Genomic DNA, 21,718 nt, shown 5'->3' with positions numbered 1-21,718 from the left:
TTTACATTCAGTTCAGAAATGAACAGAATATTTTTGCTTAGAAACTCTGGTGCTTTATGATATTTAAAAGAAGTAAACTAGGGTAAAACTTAAAAATAACACTCAGGTTGGCTAGGAGAAAGGTGTGTCCATAGAGCCTGGTGTGCTGGGAAGCTCTCAGTTTATCTGGTCATCACAGCATAGTTCTTCTTTTTTTTTTAATTGGAGGCTAATTACTTTACAACATTGTAGAGGTTTTCCCCATACACTGACATGAATCAGCCATGGGTATACATGTGTCCCCCGTCCTGAAACCCCCTCCCAGCTCCCTCCCCACCCCATCCCTCAGGCCTGTCCCAGTACACCAGTTCTGAGTGCCCTTTCATGCACCGAACTTGGACTGGTGAACTATTTCACATATGGTAATATACATGTTTCAGTGCTATTCTCTCAAATCATCCCACCCTCGCCTTCTCCCACAGAGGTCAAAGTCTGTTCTTTATATTACAGCACAGTTCTTAATAGCTTCAACCTTTTAATTGTTAAAAGCAAACTGGTATGGTTGATAAATTACCTTGTCACTCAGTTTTATCAAGTTCTCAACTCACGAAACTTGTTCTTTAAATGGGCAAATCTTGGTTTCTTTGGTAATAAGTACAAAATTTTGGTGAAACAAGCAATAAAATGTAAATTAATCTTGGGACTATAAATCTAGGAATGCCTTAGACATATACTTCAATGGTGCTACCACTACAAACTCCAAGAACCATTACTATTCCAACTGCCTCTGAATTTGGGTGGTGCAGTTGATCTATGTACTCCATAATATGCTTCATTCATTCAGTCACTCACTTATTCCAAACAGTTACTGTCTACTATGTGCTAATCTCTGTAAAAGGGCTGGGAGGAACGTCACGGAAAGATCCAAAATGTCTCATTCCTTACAGTACCTCTTACTTGAATTTTATAGAACTTTAAGGTTGATGTAAAGCTTTCCAGGGCTTCCCTGGTGGCTCAAGAGTAAAGAATCCATCTGCAGTGCAAGAGATACAGGTTTGATCCTTGTGTAGGGAAGATCCCCTGGAGAAGGAAATGGCTACCCACTCCAGTATTCTTGCCTGGAAAATTCCATGGACAGAGGAGCCTGGTGGGTTACAGTTCATGGGGTCACAAAGAGTCAGACAGAGCTGAGCAAATCAACAACAACAACAAAGCTTTCAACAACAAAGTTGTTCTTTGGAGACTCATTTTGTCAGATTCTCTCCAAATGGGAATGTTAGTGATTTTTTTTCCTATTTTTGAACTTATTGAAATAGTACAGTGTGAAGCACTGGTGACAGTCAGCTGAGAACAGTGAGGAAAAGGAGAGCCCTACAGCCACCAGGTGGCATTTCTCACCCCTTAGCTAACACAGATTTCACTAAAACACTAGGGAAAAAGGTTTCTCAGCCACTGCTTGACAAACACTCTGGGCTCAGTGAATCATCCCAAGAAATACAGAGTCCAATGGAGTCCACAGTCTGACACAATAAAAGACTAATTCAATATCGAAAAGCATTTCCAAACTGCATAAAACACTTAAAACTCCTCTAACACAATCCCTCTAGAATCAAAGGCCCAGGAAAGGATCACAGACAGCAATCTTCCTAATTTCCAAAAGCTTACTTTAAACCATTCTAAATTAGTGAAAAGCAGTCCTCAAGGAATCTGAGCCTACTGGCTTTCACCATATCAATCTTCTTTTTCTATTAATATTACAGGTACTATTCACACTGCTAATCTTTCTATATTATTCATACTGTTCCGTGCACTTCATTTGGTACTCCTGCTTCCACTTTTATGGGTAATTCTGAGTCTAAACTCCTTTACTGGACTCTGTGCTACTTCAGGGCAGAAACTGTTTTAAACTTCTCTCCAGTCACTTGCTCTGGAAGCCCGTGTAGTATCCCGCTGTGTAGCACTGCCCAGCTCTCCCACTCACTACCTGTGCGGTAAACTTACTTCTCAGGGTCTCAGCTTTCTCATCAGAATTCACTTATTCATTTACCCAATTATTTATAGAACACTCACTATGGGACAGGCACTGTTGTAGATTTTATCAACTAAACCAGCAAAAATCCCTCCCCACAAAGAATATTTCTGGTAGGCACCCACAGGCCATAGACAAAATAAATTAAAGTATGCTAACACTGCTAAGTGTTATTTAAAAGACAGCAAAGGAATATGAGGAATGCTGAGAGCTGTGGGAAGGGGGTTAATTTGAAAAGCTGACTACAGTTGACAGGAGGCCTAAATGAAAAAGTCCTCTTTCAGCAAAGACTTGAGAGAAGTAAAAGATACACCATGCTGTAAAAAAATCTTTCCCCTGCTTGAAAATCAACCATTCACCCTTTCATAAAAACATTTTCAGATTTTTGGCCATTCCCCAATCCTGGATCCTCCCTTGCTAAGCAAGTCATTTCAAGACGTTGTACCTGGCAAAGCTTACCTTCGGGAGTACTGCCTTTAGGGAACCCAAAGCCCTGAATGCATTTCTAAAATCATGTCCCCACTCAGAAATACAGTGAGCCTCATCCACAGCAATAAGTGTGATACCTGTCAAAAAAGAAAAATATGTAAATGGAGAAGATAACGTTCAAAAAAGCAATAAACTCATCTAAGGTTTTACCACCAATTTCACTTTGAATATGTAAATATAACAGAAAGGAGAAAAGTAATTCAAAGTATTGAATCATAGAAAAATATAAGCATAAATAATAGCAGATAACACCAAAAATTGAGCTTCCAAGGTGGTGCCAGTGGTAAAGAATAAATAGACCAATGCAAGGGACCTAAGAAATGGAGGTTCGATCCCCGGATCAGGAAGATCCCCTTCAGGAGGAAATGGCAACCCACTCCATTATTCTTGCCTGGAGAATTCCATGGTCAATGGGGCCGCGAAGGCTACAGTTCACGGGGTCACGAAGAGTCAGACACGACTGAAGTGACTTAGCATGTACACCAAAAATTATTACTGAGAATAAGCAAAGGGAGATATATGGATAAAAGGCAGATGGATAAAAGAAATATTTAACATCTATTTTTCAAATAACATGTTTATTCAATTTTGGTTTTCATCATTATTTCTCAGAGAAATTAATTACTACTACTCTGTCCTCAAAGCTATCACTCATCTGCAATGATAATACCTTAAAAAGAAGAGCTGTTCTAATTCTCATTCATAATACTTTTATCTCATGGATTAGCTATCCAAAGAGAAAGAGTCAGCATATTTCTACTGAGATTACATTTCTCACTGTCTGTGAATGATCACTACAAAATTCCTCTGAAATGCCAGTTCTGAAAGACAGGATGACATCCACAGTTTCTAATATAAAATGGGAAGGGAAGAACTATATCTCATTTTGTACAAAGTAGGTAAGAAGGAAGGCAGATTGTTCCTTCTTCACCTAGCAACCCCTTTGCTCGGCCCCCACCCCCACCCCCACACTGAATCAGAATCAATAATGTACAGTAATGCCTCTCAGAAAAGGGCTTTACTATATAACCATCCATGAAAATGTCTTCAGATATTTCAAAGTAATGACAGTACAGCTTTTGTCCCTGATTACCAAATTAATACTTAAGAAAAAAATAATTTTTCCCTTCAACGGGGATGATCACAACTTAATGTTTATCTGCTATATTTATGCTTTGCCACTGTGTGTTAGCTGCTCAGTCGTGTCCGACTCTTTGCAACCCCATGGACTGTAGCTCACCAGGCTCCTTTGTCCATGGAATTCTCCAGGCAAGAACACTGGAGTGAATTGTGATTCCCTCTTCCAGGGGATCTTCCTGGCCCAGGGGGAGGTCTGCCACTGGGGGCTGATTAAAAACACAAGTCAGACTACCTAGATGCATAACTTGGCTTACCATTTACATTACTTTAAGCATCTTACTTAAGCTTTCAACTGTCAGTTTCCCATAAGTATAAGGTAGATAATAAAAGTAGCTAACATTTTTTTAGTTACTCTGAAGATTAAGATCATTCACATAAAACACTAAGATAGGGGCTGGCATAAAAGACCGCTCAATTTTTAAAAAAACTATTATTATTGTAGTTACTGTGCTATAGTCGCTCAGTCATGTCCAACCCGCAGCCCCATGGACTGCAGCCCACCGGGTTTCTCTTCCAACAAGAACACTGGAGTGGGCTGTCATTTCCTTCTCCAGGGGACCTTCCCAACCCAGGAATCGAACCCGTGTCTCTTCTGTCTCCTGCACTGGCAGGCAAGTTCTTTACCAATAGTGCCACCTGGGGAAATGCATACTATGTTCCAAACACTTCCCTAGGAATAAAACAATAGTAAAATGCAGTTCACGATCTTGAGGAGCTCACATTTCTAAAGGAAGAGACAGAGGAACATGCATATAACTACAATTCATTGAGATTACCAATTACAACAGGGCTGGAGAAGAAAAAGAAGGAAAGAAAAAAAGAAAGCCCTGCTAAATCTGAGCAAATCCAGATTGATTCACATCAAAATTTTATTAACTGATGAGTGAGAAAAATTCAATATTACCACTATACTTATTTGGCTTTAGAAGCTACATGACCCAGATTTTAAATTAAATAGGTTAAAACAAAGAATGACAGCTCCTTCATTTTAAAACCCTCCTTAAAATCACAGGTTTGATTAACTAGCTTCTGCACTTCCCCGGTGGCTCAGTGGTCAAGAATCCACCTGCAATGGAAGAGATGTGGAAGATGCAGGTTCGCTGCCTGGGTCAGGAAGATCCCCTGGAGGAGGAAATGGCAACCCACTCCAGTATTCTGGGAAATCCCATGGACGGAGGAGCCTGGTGGGCAGGGACAGGAAAAGACTCAGACAGAACTGAGCAACTAAAACAACAACAACGACTCTTTTTAATGGAGCTAAACTTTGTCCCTCACAAGCAGCTGATGCAAGCTTCTGCCAACTTTCCCATTAAATGTGAAAGTCTGAGTATCTGCCCAGGTCCAGGATATATTTCATTTTGGCACACCAGTCATTAAAGCCTTATTCCCAAATTTACACGACAATTATAGGTATGTTTGCTCTTAAGGTGTCTCTATATAAAATTCTGCTTGCTGCTTCTGTTATAAACCCACACTACTTAAATAATAACATTTCATAAAAATCATAAATCAGAATAGCTAAATGTCAAAACTACTATACAAATGAAATTCTGAGTATATTCACTGCTGCAAGCATTGTAAAATGAAAGTTAAATAAAAATACTTCAGAGAGAATTTATCCTATTTTGTTCAACATTGACAGCCACCCAGAAAGAGCACTTTCATCCATCTTACACAGATACGCAGCTCTAATAATTGCAGTGTTCATAATTTATTCCTTTACAAAAAATTAAAATAGAGAATTAGAACAACCTGTCAGGAGGCTCTAAGTAAATATTGGATTAAACCCATCACAGAAACAAAGCAAATGTTAAAATGGAACAAAACATATCCAGACCACTAGGTACATAGACCCTAACTTTTGCAATAAAACCATGGAGTTTATATATCTAGAGTTGTTATTTTAATCTGAATTGAAATATTCCTAAGAACTTTATACAACGTAATAGGATACACAACAAATTTGTTTTAAATTAAAGGCAAAAATATAACACGCCAATAAGGGAGTTTAACAGCTGATGGTTGTCCTTTTTGATAATATATTTAATCAAATGCTAATTTCTGCCCTCATTCTTTTGTTCATACTTAACACATATTAAAAGATAAATACTTATTTTCATTATATTATGAGAGTAACTGTTAAATGCTTTCCCAGAGTTATCTGTGAGTAACCATTAAATGAGACACCACAATGTTTAAAAAAACTTTTATGTGCAGGAATTATTTTAAAACATAAATATAAAGTGAGATCATATTACATTAGAAGGCAAAGATTGTCGGTTTAACTTAATGTTTGAAACACGAACAACTGCAATAGAATCTATGATTGTAGCTCTTAGATAGCTGAGCCTGACCATCAAGAAGGGAAAAAACAAGACAAAAATGTTTTTAGCAAACACATCAAAGACGATACCAGCTTTTGACTCATTTTATATTTACATTTTCTAGGAAATAGGCTATGACATATTATCTAATTTTTAAGATTAATCGTACTCACTGACAACAAATAGTCATAGGTACTGTGGTCTCCAACCTGAAAATCACACATCAGAGTCACCAGTAAAAAGACTACAGCTGCCACAACCTAACAGCAGGTGTGTTAAATCACAATTTTCAAGGTTGGAGGATCCGAAATCTTCTAAAGTTTGAAAGGCGATTCTTATGAACAATAAGAGTAGAGAACCACTACATTGATTAAGATTCAGAATACCAAAAAAAGGAAATTATAATATCATAGAATCCAAGATTCAAAATTTATTCAATAATATATTTAAATGCCTACTATGTGCCAGGAACATGCTCAGGAAATATAAATAAATAAGAAGAGCATTTTCCCCTAAAAAGTTGACAGTCCAGTAGAAGCAAACAGATACACAAATAGGCAATTATAATCCAGGAGCTTAATTTCTAGGGCAGAAGGAATTGTGGGACAGGACAGGAGAGGCAGAGATTTCCTGGATCCATCCACAAGTTTAAAGAATATCTCACTTTAACAAGTACTTATAAAGATTCTATCATCCCACTTACCAATATTAGCCTCAAGCTGCCGAAGCAGGTCCAAGTTACCTGAACAGAATTCTGGAGTTAGATATACAATCCGGTATTTGCCTCTGTAAAAAGAAACAAAGAAATAGGAAATGTAAAAACAATCACCCAATGAACATAACTGAAAACCATAACACAGTATAATTTTTTTAAATAATGCATTACACCACTTATTAAAAATAAAATTCATATTATATGTGTGGACATATGCACATATGTTGGTTCTCTGATTTCAATTCATCAAAACAAACACGGCAACACCAGTCAGAAAGTACTCAGTATAAGATGCCATTAGAAGCCAGATTCTGATTTCCAGCAGTCTAGCCCCAAAATCACAGTGCTTGAGTTAACTGATCAAGCCTACAGTAAACCTTCTATACGTTAGCAATCCACCTACATGCCACCTTCCTTGGAGAACGACAACCCCATTACCCTACCCTTGATCCCATCTCCACAATAAAACCCACAGCACCCACATTTCTCCTGTATATTCTGCTCTGTTGCCCACATCTTCTTGGGCCAGTGATGAAAAGCATACTAAGGTCAAGTTAGTCAGTCTCCGTCCTGGAATTTGGGGGTCTAACCAAGTAACAACCAGTCAGTCTCCAAGCAGCAAGATCTGTAACATGTAAATGAAAAATACCTGCAGTCTATTTTGTGACTAGAAAAGCAGAGAATGCTTACCTTCTGAGAGAAAGCAAGAGGAAGACACACAGAGAATTTAGGTTACAAAAAAACACCCTATTGTATTTTCAATAATGATTCCAGTCTCTTCCTGCGGGCTGGCTAATTACTTTTCATAGGGATCCACAAGCCTTTCCTGTATCTTTACTATAAAGTTTGATATTCGTTTAAACTAGTTTGACTTCTATTCTGCGCAGATAGAATCCTAATTAAGACAATGTTTGCAACAAAGGTTAGGGCTGGGGCGAAACAGGTACACAGTCTCTTTTCCATTCTACCAAATGAAGACACAGATCAAATTAAATAAAATGAATTAATGTTCTATATGAAACCACTTCATAATATTTAATCTACTGTGTGCTAGGCATGGTGTTTTCAGTAGGAATGGGTAGAAAACAACTAAGAAAAAAGTTATGCTTTTCATACTCAGCAGTCTAATTAACACAGGGAACTATATAATTAGTTCTGATGCCAGACTATCTAGGTTTGAATCTCAGTTCTACTTCCTACAAGCTAAGTAATCTTAGGCAAGTATTTAACTTCAGCATGCATCAGTTCTTCAGGGTAAAACAGTGATAAGAACTATAAAGACAGTTAATTCTTTAGAGACCTAGATTCAAAGTAAACTCAATCAAATCCCAATTGGCAATTTAGTTGAAAAGGTGATATTGAAATACAAAGGACCTAGAATAGACCCCAAAAAATTGGAAAAAGAAAAAAACCTACTTTGAAAGAATAAGAAAACAAAAGTGGAAGACCTGTACTACCTGATTTCAAGACTTATTATAAAGCTATAGTAATCAAGACACCAATCAAGGCAGACAGACTGACAAAATAGAAAATAAACACTGTAGTAATAAACCCATGTACATTTAGTCAATTTAGTTTTTACAAAGGTGCAAAAGCAATACAGTGGAGAAAAGATAATCTTTCCAACAAATGGAGCTAGAAGAAATGGATGTGCCTAGGTCAAAAAAAAAAAGAACTGCACTCAATACCTAATATACAAGGTTTACACAAAATGGGTCATAGATGTACATGTAAAACATAAAACTATAACATTTTTAGAAGAAAATATAAAGGAAAATCTCTGTGACCTTGAGTGAGGCACCAAAAAGCAACAGCAAAAGCAAAATCCATAAAAAAACAAACTGACAAACAGGATGTTATAAAAATGAAAACCTGATACTTTTCAAAGTAACTGTTAGGAGAATGGTCTGCCTTCTCCAAAATCTTGTATGTTGACCTTCCTCCCACTGCCTCTTTGGAGCAGTATCTAAGAACGATCTGAGATGCTGCCTCCCATGCTGCAGTCCTCATTTTGCCTCAAATAAAACTTAACACACACACACACACACACACACAATCTGTTAGGAGAATGAAAAATGGAATAATAAACTAAGAGAAAATGTTTGGTAACCATATAGCAAGTGAAGGATTTATATTCAGAATGTATAATATAAACTATCAAAATTCACATGAGAAAAAAAAGAATAAGCAAAAGATGGATATAAACACTTCATCAAAGATACACAGATTTAAAAAAAAAACATAAACAGATGGCTAATAAGTATATAAAGAGATGCTCAACATAATTAGTCCTTCAGTTCAGTTCAGTCGTGTCCGACTCTTTGCAGTCCCACAGACTGCAACATGCCTGTCCATCACCAACTTCCAGAGCTTGCTCAAACTCATGTCCATGAGTAGGTGATACCATCCAACCATCTCACCCTCTGCCGTCCCCTTCTCCTCTGCCTTCAATCTTTCCCAGCATCAGGGTCTTTCCCAATGAATCAGTTCTTCACATCAGGTGGCCAAAGTGTTGGAACTTCAGCATCAGTCCTTCCAATGTATATCCAGGACTGATTTCTTTTAGGATTGACTGATTGGATCTCCTTGCAGTCCAAGGGACTCTAAAGAGTCTTCTCCAACACCACAGTTCAAAAGCATCAATTCTTCAGCACTCAGCTTTCTTTATGGTCCAACTCTCATAACCATACACAACTCCTGGAAAAACCATAGCTTTGACTAGACAGACCTTTGATGGCAAAGTAATGTCTCTGCTTTTTAATATGCTGTCTAGGTTGGTGATAGCTTTTCTTCCAAGGAGCAAGTGTCTTTTAACTTCATGGCTGCAGTCAACAGCTAAAGTGATTTTGGAGCCACCAAAAATAAAGTCTCTCACTGTTTCCCCATCTATTTGCCATCTATTTGCCATGAAGTGATGGGACCAGATCCCATGATCTTCATTTTTTGAATGCTGAGTTTTAACCCAACTTTTTCACTCTCCTCCTTCACTTTCATCAAGAGGCTCTTTAGTTCTTCTTCACTTTCTGCCATAAGGGTGGTGTCATCTGCATATCCAAGGTTATTGCTATTTCTCTCAGCAATCTTGATTCCAGCTTGGGCTTCAACCAACCCAGCATTTTGCATGATGTACTCTGCATATAAGTTAAATAAGCAGGGTGACAATAAACAGCCTTAACGTACTCATTAGGGAAATGCAAATGAAAAACACATTGAGGGGCTTCCCTGGTGGCTCAGTGGTAAAGAATTTGCCTGTCAATGCAGGAAACACAGGTTCAATACCTGGTACCGGAGGATTCCACATGCCATGGAGCAACTAAGCCCATGTGCTGAAACTACTGAGCCTGTGCTCTAGAGCCTGGGAGCACGCATGACTGAGCCCACGTGCCATAACTCCTGAAGCCCCTGCACCATAAAGCCTGTGCCCAGCAGCAAGAGAAGCTTCTGCAATGAGAAACCAACATACCGCAACTAGAGAGCAGCCCCTCTTCTGCAACTAGAGAGAAGACCACACAGCAACAGAGACCCAGCACAGACAAAACTAAATCAAAAAAATTTAAAAACGCACACCGACATTCTATTAAAATGGCTAAAATTAAAACCTTGGCCATACCAAGTGATGGCTGAGATGAGGAGAAATTAGAATTCTAAGACACTGCTAGTAGGAATGTAAAATGGTACCACCACTCAAAAAGTCTGGCAGTTTCTCAAAAACTTAACACAGACTATGTGATTCAGCACAGGCCTTTCCTTGGAGCTCAGTGGGTAAAGAATCCTCCTGCAATGCAGAAGACCCTGGTTCGATCCCTGTGTCAGGAAGATCTCCTGGAGGAGGGCATGGCAACCCACTCCAGCATTCTTGCCTGGAGAATCCCATGGACAGAGGAACACTGTAGGCTGAAGTCGCAAAGAGTCAGACGCGACTAAGCAGACCACCACACGCAGATGCTCACAGCATCTTTGTTTGTAAAATCCCCAAACTGCAAACAATCCAAATGTCTATCAACAGGTGAACAGATAAACAAATTATGGAATATCCACATGATGTAATCTATTCACCAATAAAAAAGAATGAACTATTGGTACATGTAACATGAATGAATCTCAATATATTGGGTAGGCTAAAAAGTTCAGTCAGGTTTTTCCACTGAGAAAAATACCACAGACACTAGACAACATGATCAGGAATCATATAAATAACTTACAATTTAATATCCTCTACAACATTTTTTGACTGTGCTGATCCAAGAAAACAAGCTGGAATACTGGATATTCTGTAAGAAGAAAAACAAATATCTTGGAACCATGTGCACACTACAAATATCAACTTCATTTTTAAGTGAGAAGAAACAAAAAATTATAATGATGTACATTTCTCTTCTTTGCAATCTCTTTTTGTAACTCACTAACTTGGTAAATAAATTCCTTCAATGGCTATATTAGAAGACTGGTTGTTAAGTTAAGGTGGATTTTCCAAAAAGACTGCAAGTATAGGTTGAAGGAATTTAAATGTTTTTCATAAATAAAAACTACACCTCTACGTATATACTGCATACCAAGCTAAAGAAGAAACAGAGAAAAGAATAACCAACAGAGAAAAGAATTTTGTGATATGTAGTGTTAACTGGCATAAAATTTGATTTTTAAAAAAATTTGGGGGGGGGGGGTCATCTGGTAGCCCTAAATTAAAGAGAACTAAAGAAAGAAGATAAGCTCCTCCACTAAAGTGTCATATATTACTAGTAAAGACAAAACATTTATAGAAATGCATTAATAGGAACTAGATTTTAACATACATGATAAATCAAGTATTTCCTTCACAGGAGTTAAAAAAAAAAGGGTGGCAACGTGGCTCTGAAAGCCTTACTCACTCAAGCTGAAGCACTTGGTCTTCCATCAAAGAAATAAGGGGAGAGATGACAAGGCCAATCCCACCTAAATAAACAGGTGGATACTGGAAGCACAGACTCTTTCCATACCCTTAAAATAAAAATAATACACTCAGAGAAATAAAATTAGATCGTTGGTACTCTGATTTCTTCTTACAATGTACTTGCATGAGATGAACAGTCACTATTAATGTGCTACCTTCCTGAGTTAATTCATGCAAAATTCAAGCATCTAACCTCAGCTCATTCTCTTCTACAATTTACACCATTTGTATACATACATACCTTATGGAAAGATTAAGTATTTCAAAATCTTGAAGCTTTATTTTTTAAAGAATAAGGTTATTTGCTTAAGTACAACTTACCAGTTGCCATGACAACAACATTATCTCTTCTTTCTTCCAGTACAGAATAAATCACTTTCCACTGAACCCTGGAGGATGAAAAGCAAAATGCTGCACTGTTTTACTAATAAGAAATGGAAGAGACAAGTCTAACCATTTCCTTACATGTAAATTTTAACTTAAAAGTAAAATAAATAAATAAACATTTAACTATAGTTAATGATTTACCTGCTGAAGTAATTAGAAGGGAGTATAAGAATGTCTACAATTTATCCCGAGATGCACTTTATTAATAAAAATTGAATGGATTAAAAAGTGGATAGACAGATAATTGATACGTGATAAAGCCATTTCATTTTCTCATTTCCTCCAGAATTTCTTTTACATTTCCAAGTTTCAATAAAACTACATGAATTCTGGAATGTTAAAACAGAACTCTCACTTGACCAACTTCCCATTCAAGGTGACTGAACAACTAGGATTTCCATTTATATTTGCATTAAATTTTATTACCTATATCTAAAATATAAAATAAATTCCAAGCTTCAATCTAGATATCCAACAGAATCACTCATTTAAATAAATAAGAGAAATGCTCTAGGTGCAAGGACTAAGAAGGGAAATAAGGGAACTTTTTGGAGTGATTGTAATGTAGCATATTTTAAAAAGGGTTTAGGTTACATGCAGATGTGCATGTACACTTAAGACTTGCCAATGTTAAACACTTAAGTTTAACCATTTCCTTACATGCAAATTTTAGCTCAAAAGTAACATAAATACTTAACTATAGTTAATGATTTACATGCTGAAGTGTAAAGATGCTTACAATTTACCTTGAGATGCATTTTATTAATAAAAATTGAATGGATTAAAAAGTGGAGAGACAGATAATCAATATATGATAAAGCAAGTATACTAAAATGCTAATAGTGAATTAACAGTGAATATACAGGTATTCATAGTAAAAAAAAAAAAAACCTACTGTATCTGTGAAATTTCTTTCAATAAAATTTTGAGGGAAAAACTGGAAAGGTGATCTTCTGGTACGCTGATAATGATTTATTCTTTCTTATTGGAATGCTGGCTACACAGGGTGTCTGGTTTGTGAAAATTCATTGATATGTACATTGATGTGTATTATGTGTAGGACACAGTTTAATCTAAAAAAAATGTTTTAAGATCAGAAGAGAAAAAAAGTCTAGATTTTTACATTCCTATTACCAACAGTTTTATTCAAATCTACTTGTTCTTCATCTCATTTGTATTCCTCCCATTTTAAAACTTGTAAGTGTGCTCCCTTGGATGTAAATACATTTGACTATGTTAAAACAGATATGATTGTCACTGTTTTTCAAACTACTGTCTTATGAATTTCTATTACATCAACATGCTTTAGACAATAAGATGCACAAAACAGGCACACAGATACTTTTGTAATAAAATAAAAGTCAGGATTAACTTAAGATGAATTTATTAACGTATTTAAACTCAGAACTCTATCTTAAGGAAAACCATTTTTCCTCACTTATAAAAACAATGTGCAGATATGAATTTTACATAAATATTACTTCAAAGTAATTCTGTACTTAGAAAAATTACAGTGTAGCATGTATAAACTATAATGAAGTTGTACTGTTCAATGCATGGATTATTTGTCTTTTAAAGTTTGTAAAGAAAACAGTAAATATGCAGTTTAATTAACTGAAACTATACTCACGGCTTAAAAGTAGAATGGCCAAAGTAGGTCTTGAGGCAGTTAATTTGCTTTTCAGTAGGTCTTGGTAACAGGCAGTCTTAGAATAAAATGGGCATTTATGTTAAAATAAAGGTACACAAAGTGAGAGGAAGTTTTATTTTATTGACTTCTTTTAAAGAATCTAGTTGCTGTGTTGTTGTTCAGTCAGTCATGTCTGACTCTTTGCGTCCCCAAGGACTGCAGCATGCCAGGCTTCCCTGTCCTTCACCATCTCCCAGAGTTTGCTCAATGGCAGAAAGTGAAGAAGAACTAAAGAGCCTCTTGATGAAAGTGAAAGAGGAGAGTGAAAAGGTTGGCTTAAAGCTCAATATTCAGAAAACTAAGATCATGGCATCCAGTCCCATCACTTCATGGGAAATAGATGGGTAAACAGTGGAAACAGTGGCTGACTTTACTTTTCTGGGCTCCAAAATCACTGCAGATGGTGACTGCAGCCATGAAATTAAAAGACGTTTACTCCTTGGAAGGAAAGTTATTACCAACCTAGACAGCATATTAAAAAGCAGAAACATTACTTTGTCAACAAAGGTCCATCTAGTCAAGGCTATGGTTTTTCCAGTGGTCATGTACAGATGTGAGAGTTGGATTATAAAGAAAACTGAGCACCAAAGAATTGATGCTTTTGAACTGTGGTGTTGGAGAAGACTCTTGAGAGTCCCTTGGACTGCAAGGAGATCCAACCAGTCCATCCCAAAGGCGATCAGTCCTGGGTGTTCATTGGAAGGACTGATGGTGAAGCTGAAACTCCAATACTTTGGCAACCTGATGCGAAGAGCTGACTCATTGGAAAAGACCCTGACGCTGGGAAAGATTGAGGGCAGAAGAAGGGGACGACAGACGATGAGATGGTTGGATGGCATCACCAACTCAATGGACGTGGGTTTGGGTGGACTCTGGGAGATGGTGATGGATAGGGAGGCCTGGCATACTGCGGTTCATTGGGTCACAAAGAGTTGGACACAACTGAGCAACGGAACTGAACTGAACTGAACATGTCCAATTGAGTCAATGAAAGAATATACTGGTAGGTACCAAACATCACTGTGGTCTTTTAAATACACTTACACTTATTTTTCCTTTGGGTACCAGGCACAACTCCAGATAAATTATTTGATTAATTTCTTAACACTAAGGATAAGAACTTTGCTACGATTCACACTTTTGCTAGCTTCATAAAAATACAATGTTTTAGAATTATACTTCTAAAAACTAACATTTAGAGCCAACCATGGCAAACAAAATAGCAATCCAAATTTTATAATATAACCAATTTTCAGTCAACAGTAAGCAGGAATTAATTACTGTCACAATTAAAACCCATATGTAAAACCTTCATTTTAATTACCATTCCACCAAAAATCTCTGATCAAAATTCCAACTGCAAAGTAGAATGGAGTTATGGTAACTTCACCCCACTGATTTTCATTTTTTCCTCTAGTTGAAGAATTCATGAGTTGCCGAGAAAGAGCAAAGCAGAGTCAAGAAAACCATCTCTAAACAAATGAGTATTTGTCCATGTTTAATACAAGAAAACAAAGGAAAAAACTTTAACGTTTTCATATATTTTCCATCTATGAAATGTATCTTAAATATTCCATATTATAACATTGAAGAAATCTAGCTCCAGAGAGCATTCTACTCTATGAGAAGATGCCTACAGCTTGTCATAATGAGTATCATCACTTATACGTAAATGACAGAAGATTCATTTAGCATATTCTTTATTAGAGTTTGCACATACAAGATGAAAATTAGCCCATTTTGCTATTTGACACTTTGCCACTTATTTTAAGTAATAAGCACCTGAAGGACAGATATTTATCAATACCATTTATAATAATGTTTAATATAAGTAATTTATTATTTCTTATTTCTGTACTGTGCTGTCATGTCTGACTCTTTGCAACCCTATGGACTGTAGTCCACCAGGCTCCTCTGTCCACGGGATTTTCCAGGCAAGATTACTGGGGTAATGGAGTGGGTTGCCATTTCCTCCTCCAGCGGATCTTCCCGACCCAAGGATTGAACCCATGTCTCCTCTGTCTCCATCATCGCAGGCAGATTCTTTACCGCTGAGCCATTGGGCAAGCCCCTGCTTCTTATTATTTTTTATCATTTTTGACAAAATATAAAATTCAGGATGAAAAATCACCATGTTCACCAAATGACATAACACTTTTATTACTTACTCTTCTAAGTAGTATGATTGTGCTTTATGAAGACCAAAGCACTACAGGACTTAATGGCAAGTTTTCAGGGCCGAATTAACTACATGCCACAGAATCCTCAATGTCCAAAATGTTTAAAATTAAAACCTAAACTAAAATCAGTGATAGGTATCAGAGACGAGTCAGTTCAAACACATGATAGTGCTTACCTTCATCAACTTCTTTTTCCTCTTCAATAGCTTCAATCTCATCTTCATCATCTTCTTCAGAAGGAAGATCCAGATTTTTTTCCATTTCTATGCATTTTGAATGATTTGGATCTACCATGCCACTGTTGAGGTTTTCTAAAGACTGAACATTTAAAAGAATTTTTCAAAGCAAGAGCATTGAGAGTGCAGTATCTTTTTCAGCAAACACAAAAGGAGTATTATTAACAGAGCCTACAATTTTGTTCAAAGCTGGCAGATGCGCAAGCAATACCACAAAAGAACATGTGTGCTCCTGTTTTAATATGTGCTCAAGAATGGTTTCTCAGGCATAAGGCCAAAGACGGAATACTGCCAGCCAAACAGGGTTCATTAATAGCATACAATGAACTGGCCCTAGGGAAAGTTTTCATAAATTTTGCATTTAGATTATTTAAAACATTTTTTTCTTTATCATACTTCAATGCTTCCAATTCCCAAGTGGTAAATGTGGGTTTTAATGTGATTCTTGTAATGAGTTTCTCTGTATCATGTGTCAGTGACATTATTTTTGAGGAAGCATAAATTTTAAACTATAAGCCAACAATAAATGTGTTTCTGGAGTTGTCAAAGCAACAACAAAAACACTGAAATGACTTTAGGAAAGGAATATTACAAATGTAAAACAAATGCTTTCATTTTGGCTTGGTATCTGATTTCCTCCCCTAAATGAAGATTATCTGCTTAATGAATCTGCAGGTATCTCAAAATTGTTTCATCTGTAAAATTTCTTAATGAGAAATAACAGGAAGAATTATTAAACCACAGTTGTCATTTTCTCTTTATATTAAAACTTCTATTCAGTAAGTCTGACTTAAAAGGTTTTTTAAAAAGTATTCATTTCAGGCCTGCAAAAGGGAAAAAAAAGAGATTCTCTTTCACATTTTTTTTATTCCGGTCAATGAACATACTTGTTAAAAAAAGTACTTTTATATCTGTGCACCCAAGTTGCCTTCTAAGAGGTTCAATACATAACATAAATTTGTAGAAGTCCCAAAGTATCCTATAAATCCACTACTTTAATAGGACTCTTTAGAGAAATGGTTCATCAATAAAGGCATATGATTTAGTATTTATATCCTTTTATTAGTTAGCTAGTATTTATGACACTTAGGAAATGCCAGGCTCTTTAGTTAAACCCTTCACAAGTAACACCTTAATAATAAATACAACTGTTAATAGAGTATCAAAAAGCTAAGAAATGTGCCCAAAGTCACACAGTTAATTAAGGGAGAAGGTAGACTTTAAACCCACATTCACATTCAGAATCCACATTCCTATCACCATCCAGTACACTGTCTCAAAATTCAGAGAATCAGGAACTTAAATCTCATTTCATAAAAAGAAAAATCACATCGACCTAAAGATAAGAACTAAAAAGTATGCATAATGGTGAACTTCCATTCACCACATGTTTTTCTTCATTTTCCCTTAATTTAGCTAAGTTTAGGCTTTTCTTTCTAATTGTCCATCCTTGATTCATAAGATTTGATGAAGAAACTGGAGGTCAGGTGAAGAAGTAGAATATACATAAATTATAAAATTCTATTTTCAACTCGGTAATAGGGGGAAACTGAATCACTTAAAACATTAGAAAATTATGTATAAAAGAAAACATCCACAGCAAATAAAACCAAAGTAAAGAAGATGGAATGTATAAAAACAGAACTTCCAAATAAAAGTGGACACACATGGATGGGAGGAAAGAGAAACCTGTTTCAAATACTGGAGAGCTGAACCACTACCCACGTTCCAGGGAAAGATTAAAAGAAAGTGACCTAATTAGTAAACTACTGAAATGAGAATCCAAGTTCCTATTCACAGAGCCAAAGAATGAACTTCATGAACACTCAGAACATTCACAGTAGCAAGCAAACAGGATTTACTTCAGAAAGTACAAAGCTCTCAAGATAGACACTGAAAGCGGGTGAAGTTCCCACAAAGGTGGGACTTAACAGCAGTTTATATCCTTACTCCTAATGATTTGCACACTTTTGATTGGTTCTTACTTTTAACATATGTTGTTTCTAACCATCAGCTTAAAGACCACAATGTTTGACTTGACATCTTTATGGCTTCTTTTGATTCTTGGATTCTTAGTTTTCTTAGACATTAAGTCACCATCCGCAACCATTTCTCATGACTCCCAGCCATTTTACAATGGACCAGATGTATGCACTAAAGATTAATGATCCTCAGTTTTTTTTCCCTCGGGCATATGGAACACAAGTTAATTACTACCCTTCCTGGATCTGAGTGCTGATAATTTATCAGACCAAGGACACCTTCCTCTAAGAGCCAGTAATTCGGGACAAAGGAGATAGGCTTAGTTTAATGGAGTGGGATGCTTATTAAAACAGGCCAAGGTCTCAGAGTTCCTACACTAACTGCCTAACAACTTCTACATCACTACTGCTAATACATTATGCATAGGCCATACAAAGACATATAAGAAATATGAAAAGGAAAACAAAATCTAATGCTACATAAGTGACAGCAATCTCATTGTGGTAGGACCAGTTTAGAATCAGGCAATATTTTACTTAATTAATGTCCATTGTAAAGAACTAGAAGTAATTTTCCGTAATGGTAAACATACCTTAAGCATCTCCATTTCTAAATCTTCATCACTCTCAATTATGTAAGACAGATCCTCTTCATTATCCTTGAAAGATGAATGCTTTAAAAAAAAAAAAAAGTATGTCAAACATTAGTTTCCAGTATAATTTACTCAATACCCTCTTTACTACAAAATAAAGTTGCTTTACACTAAATATCTTTAGACCACCTCCTATTCTTCACTAATAAATTTATAATATTATTTATATGTTTATGTGACAGGTAGATAGGAAGGGAAAGAGGATGGTAGGAAGGAAAAAAGAAGAGGAATAAATATAGAAACAAAGAAGCAAATAAAAAGAGAAAAACTACCTAACTTGTTTACCTAACAAACAAGATAGATAAACAAACGTGAAATAGTCCATACTCTCTAAATGAGAGTACAAATGACAAATTCATTTATAGTTTAAAAAAACCCCAAACTGTGGTTCCCAAACTTTTTGAGTACAGGAACCTCTTTGCAATATTGAGAAATTCTGTACAAAGCCAGGAACTATACTTGTTCTCTTATAGACACTGATTTTTAAAAGATCACAAAAAGTCACAATGACTAATAATACCTTTAAATAAATTTGGATATTTTACAAATAGCATCTACAGGTATTTGGAAAATAGTGTCAGATAAGTTATTTATTCAGCTATTGCCAATGTGGAAATATGAAGAAACTACAATAATCTGGCAATCCTTACAAAGCAAATGTCCAATGATAGTAACCTGTATGAAAGAAACCCACCAAAGAAATACAGAAGGACCCCAAAAAAGTCTAAAATTTAAACTGGAAATAGGAAAAGGAAGTATAGACTTAATTAAGTTCAAAAATTAACCTTTAAAAAAGATCTTAAAATAAGCCTTACTCTTTTATTTTTTAAATGAGGTCTCATGAATTTTTTAAATGCTAATAATTATTACACAATAAAAAATGGCAATAAATGGGGTAAAAGATGTGAGTCAGATCATGAAATCCTGATCATAATTCTATATCATTATATGAAACCTATCACTTTAAAGTGAATACCTAATATGAAATTTCTAGAAAATCAGAAGGTACTGCAGACATTAGCAAAAGATATTTCCTAAAGTGGAGTCCACTTTACAAATGGTTGGTATGAAAACAGTTTGAAAACAATGCTAAAATGTATTTGCATACTGATAGAAGTGATTACTAATATAGTTACCAAATACAAAGAAATACTGAGAATCTGTTCTTAGAAAACTGAGTAAATAATCCTATTAAATGACTTTCAAATCTAATTTTAAAACTTTAAAATGCAGTTATATTTTTAAAATGTATACAGTTCTACCAAATATGGCCAATAGAGATAATTTTTTAATTAATTAAAAACAAATGAGATAAAAAGTTTACAGCTGTCTCTTTTGTCTTAAAGAAACACCATAATTCCATTAATACAACTTCACTATTTCAAAAAATACGCTTAAGTTATTAGCAAACAGAAAAACATAATCTCACAAATTAATCAAATCAGAATATGATTAGAAATCTAAACATGAAGTTGAGAAAAAATATACAATGTTTAACAATAATCTATCAAGAACAAAATGAGGTTTCTGACTCTAGATGACAGTATAAGTGAGTGTCAAGTAAAAATATGGGTTTACTAGAAACCCTCTCAGAATATCAAGTAAAGAAAACCCATAAGAGCAAACAAAACTACCCTCAAGAATCACGTTTGTAAAAGTAAACTCTAGTAGGTATGTAGGGATCTACAAAAAGAAGAGGTATATACTAGGTAAAAAAGCAGGAGAAATATATGCTTAGCAAATGACAACAAATATGTACTGACACTAAAAATCTTTCCACGATAAAATGCTGTTGATCATACTAAGTCAGGAGTAGCAAACAACAGCTCACAAGCCAAACCCAGCCCACCTTTTTGCTGTTGTAAATAAAATTTTATTAAAATACAGACAAGCTGCTGGTCTACAGCTGCTTTCATATCAAACTGGCAAAACTGGGCAGAAACCAGGTGGTCTACAAAGCCTAAAATATTTACTATCTGCCAATCTATAGAAAAAATCAGCCAACCACCTTCGTGAATGAAAACTATTTGCTCTTTACTGTATTCAGTACCTCAGGAGATGTGCAAGTAACATCAGTAAGATGTTTTTCCTGAGCCTGTTGTTCCAAAAGTTGGAGCTCATCTTCTGTAATATCTAATGACATCAAACAATTTCTTTCTGTATCCTCTTTCAACTTATTGCCTTCCAGTCCATCTTCAACTCCATCTTCTTGTTTCATTTGATTTCCAAGTACCTCTTCTCCATCATGTTGAATTAAATCATCAGGAGTTGCATCCAATGCCTCATCTTTAATTTCAGGAAAAATGTTATGTGCTCTAATTTGTTTCTCTTGTACTTCACCAGCAGTTGGTTCTTCCAGCGGTAAGTGAAAATTACTGCTGGGTCTCAGTTCCTTCTGAGTAGAGCCAAACATCATCATCCTCAATGAACACAGATTTTCTGAAATATCCTTCAGTAGTAGGGAAACCCTAAAAAAAAAAATTTAAGAAAGGTGAATTCAACTTTAATTGTGTTAACTCTAAGGACAAGTTTTAATGCTTTTTAATAAGAAGACCTTCACTTAAAGGACACACTGGATTAAAGTCGCTCTTCATGCCCCTCATGCTTATAGTTTCTGGGCTCCTCGCTAGTACAGCAAGGTACTTCTACACTCAACACCTGACTTGCGTGCTTACCAAGTGTCAGGAGTGTTTGGCCCCAAACTAATTGTTTATGGTGTCACTCCTTATCCATTCTTGATTTTCATGTTCAGCATACATCCAAGCTTGTCAAACTGTGTCATAAATGCAAAGCAAATATGCCCTGAATGCAGCCTCATGCACTCCACTGGAACTGCAGTTAAGTGGACGTGAATTCATGCTTATGGCATGCATTTTGGCTATTCACAGATCTCTTTTGTTCTCCCCCAGTTCAGAGATGTATCTAAATAAGTGAAGCAACAGCATAGACTTGTTACAGAGAATCTGAAACAAAAGATCTTAACT

The 21,718-nt window shown here is 35.9% G+C and overlaps 1 protein-coding gene across 10 annotated transcripts in view; it reads right to left on the bottom strand.

The window, feature by feature from the left end:
- WRN (WRN RecQ like helicase) overlaps positions 1 to 21,718 on the bottom strand; it is a 125,491-nt gene that overhangs the window by 65,935 nt on the left and 37,838 nt on the right. For all 10 annotated transcript variants that reach the window (XM_043893944.1, XM_043893940.1, XM_043893945.1 and 7 more), the window contains 9 exons: positions 20,785 to 21,202; positions 18,675 to 18,755; positions 16,040 to 16,181; positions 13,624 to 13,699; positions 11,928 to 11,995; positions 11,545 to 11,653; positions 10,879 to 10,947; positions 6,665 to 6,747; positions 2,468 to 2,574 (listed from right to left, as the gene is read on the bottom strand). In XM_043893944.1, coding sequence (XP_043749879.1) covers positions 2,468 to 2,574; positions 6,665 to 6,747; positions 10,879 to 10,947; positions 11,545 to 11,653; positions 11,928 to 11,995; positions 13,624 to 13,699; positions 16,040 to 16,181; positions 18,675 to 18,755; positions 20,785 to 21,202 — 1,153 coding nt within the window. The remainder of the gene's footprint in view (positions 1 to 2,467; positions 2,575 to 6,664; positions 6,748 to 10,878; positions 10,948 to 11,544; positions 11,654 to 11,927; positions 11,996 to 13,623; positions 13,700 to 16,039; positions 16,182 to 18,674; positions 18,756 to 20,784; positions 21,203 to 21,718) is intronic.

The sequence above is a fragment of the Cervus elaphus genome, chromosome 32, assembly GCF_910594005.1.
Source record: "Cervus elaphus chromosome 32, mCerEla1.1, whole genome shotgun sequence".
NCBI lineage: Eukaryota > Metazoa > Chordata > Mammalia > Artiodactyla > Cervidae > Cervus > Cervus elaphus.
Note: the sequence above shows the minus strand (reverse complement) of the source record. Positions and strands in the feature narration are given on the sequence as shown.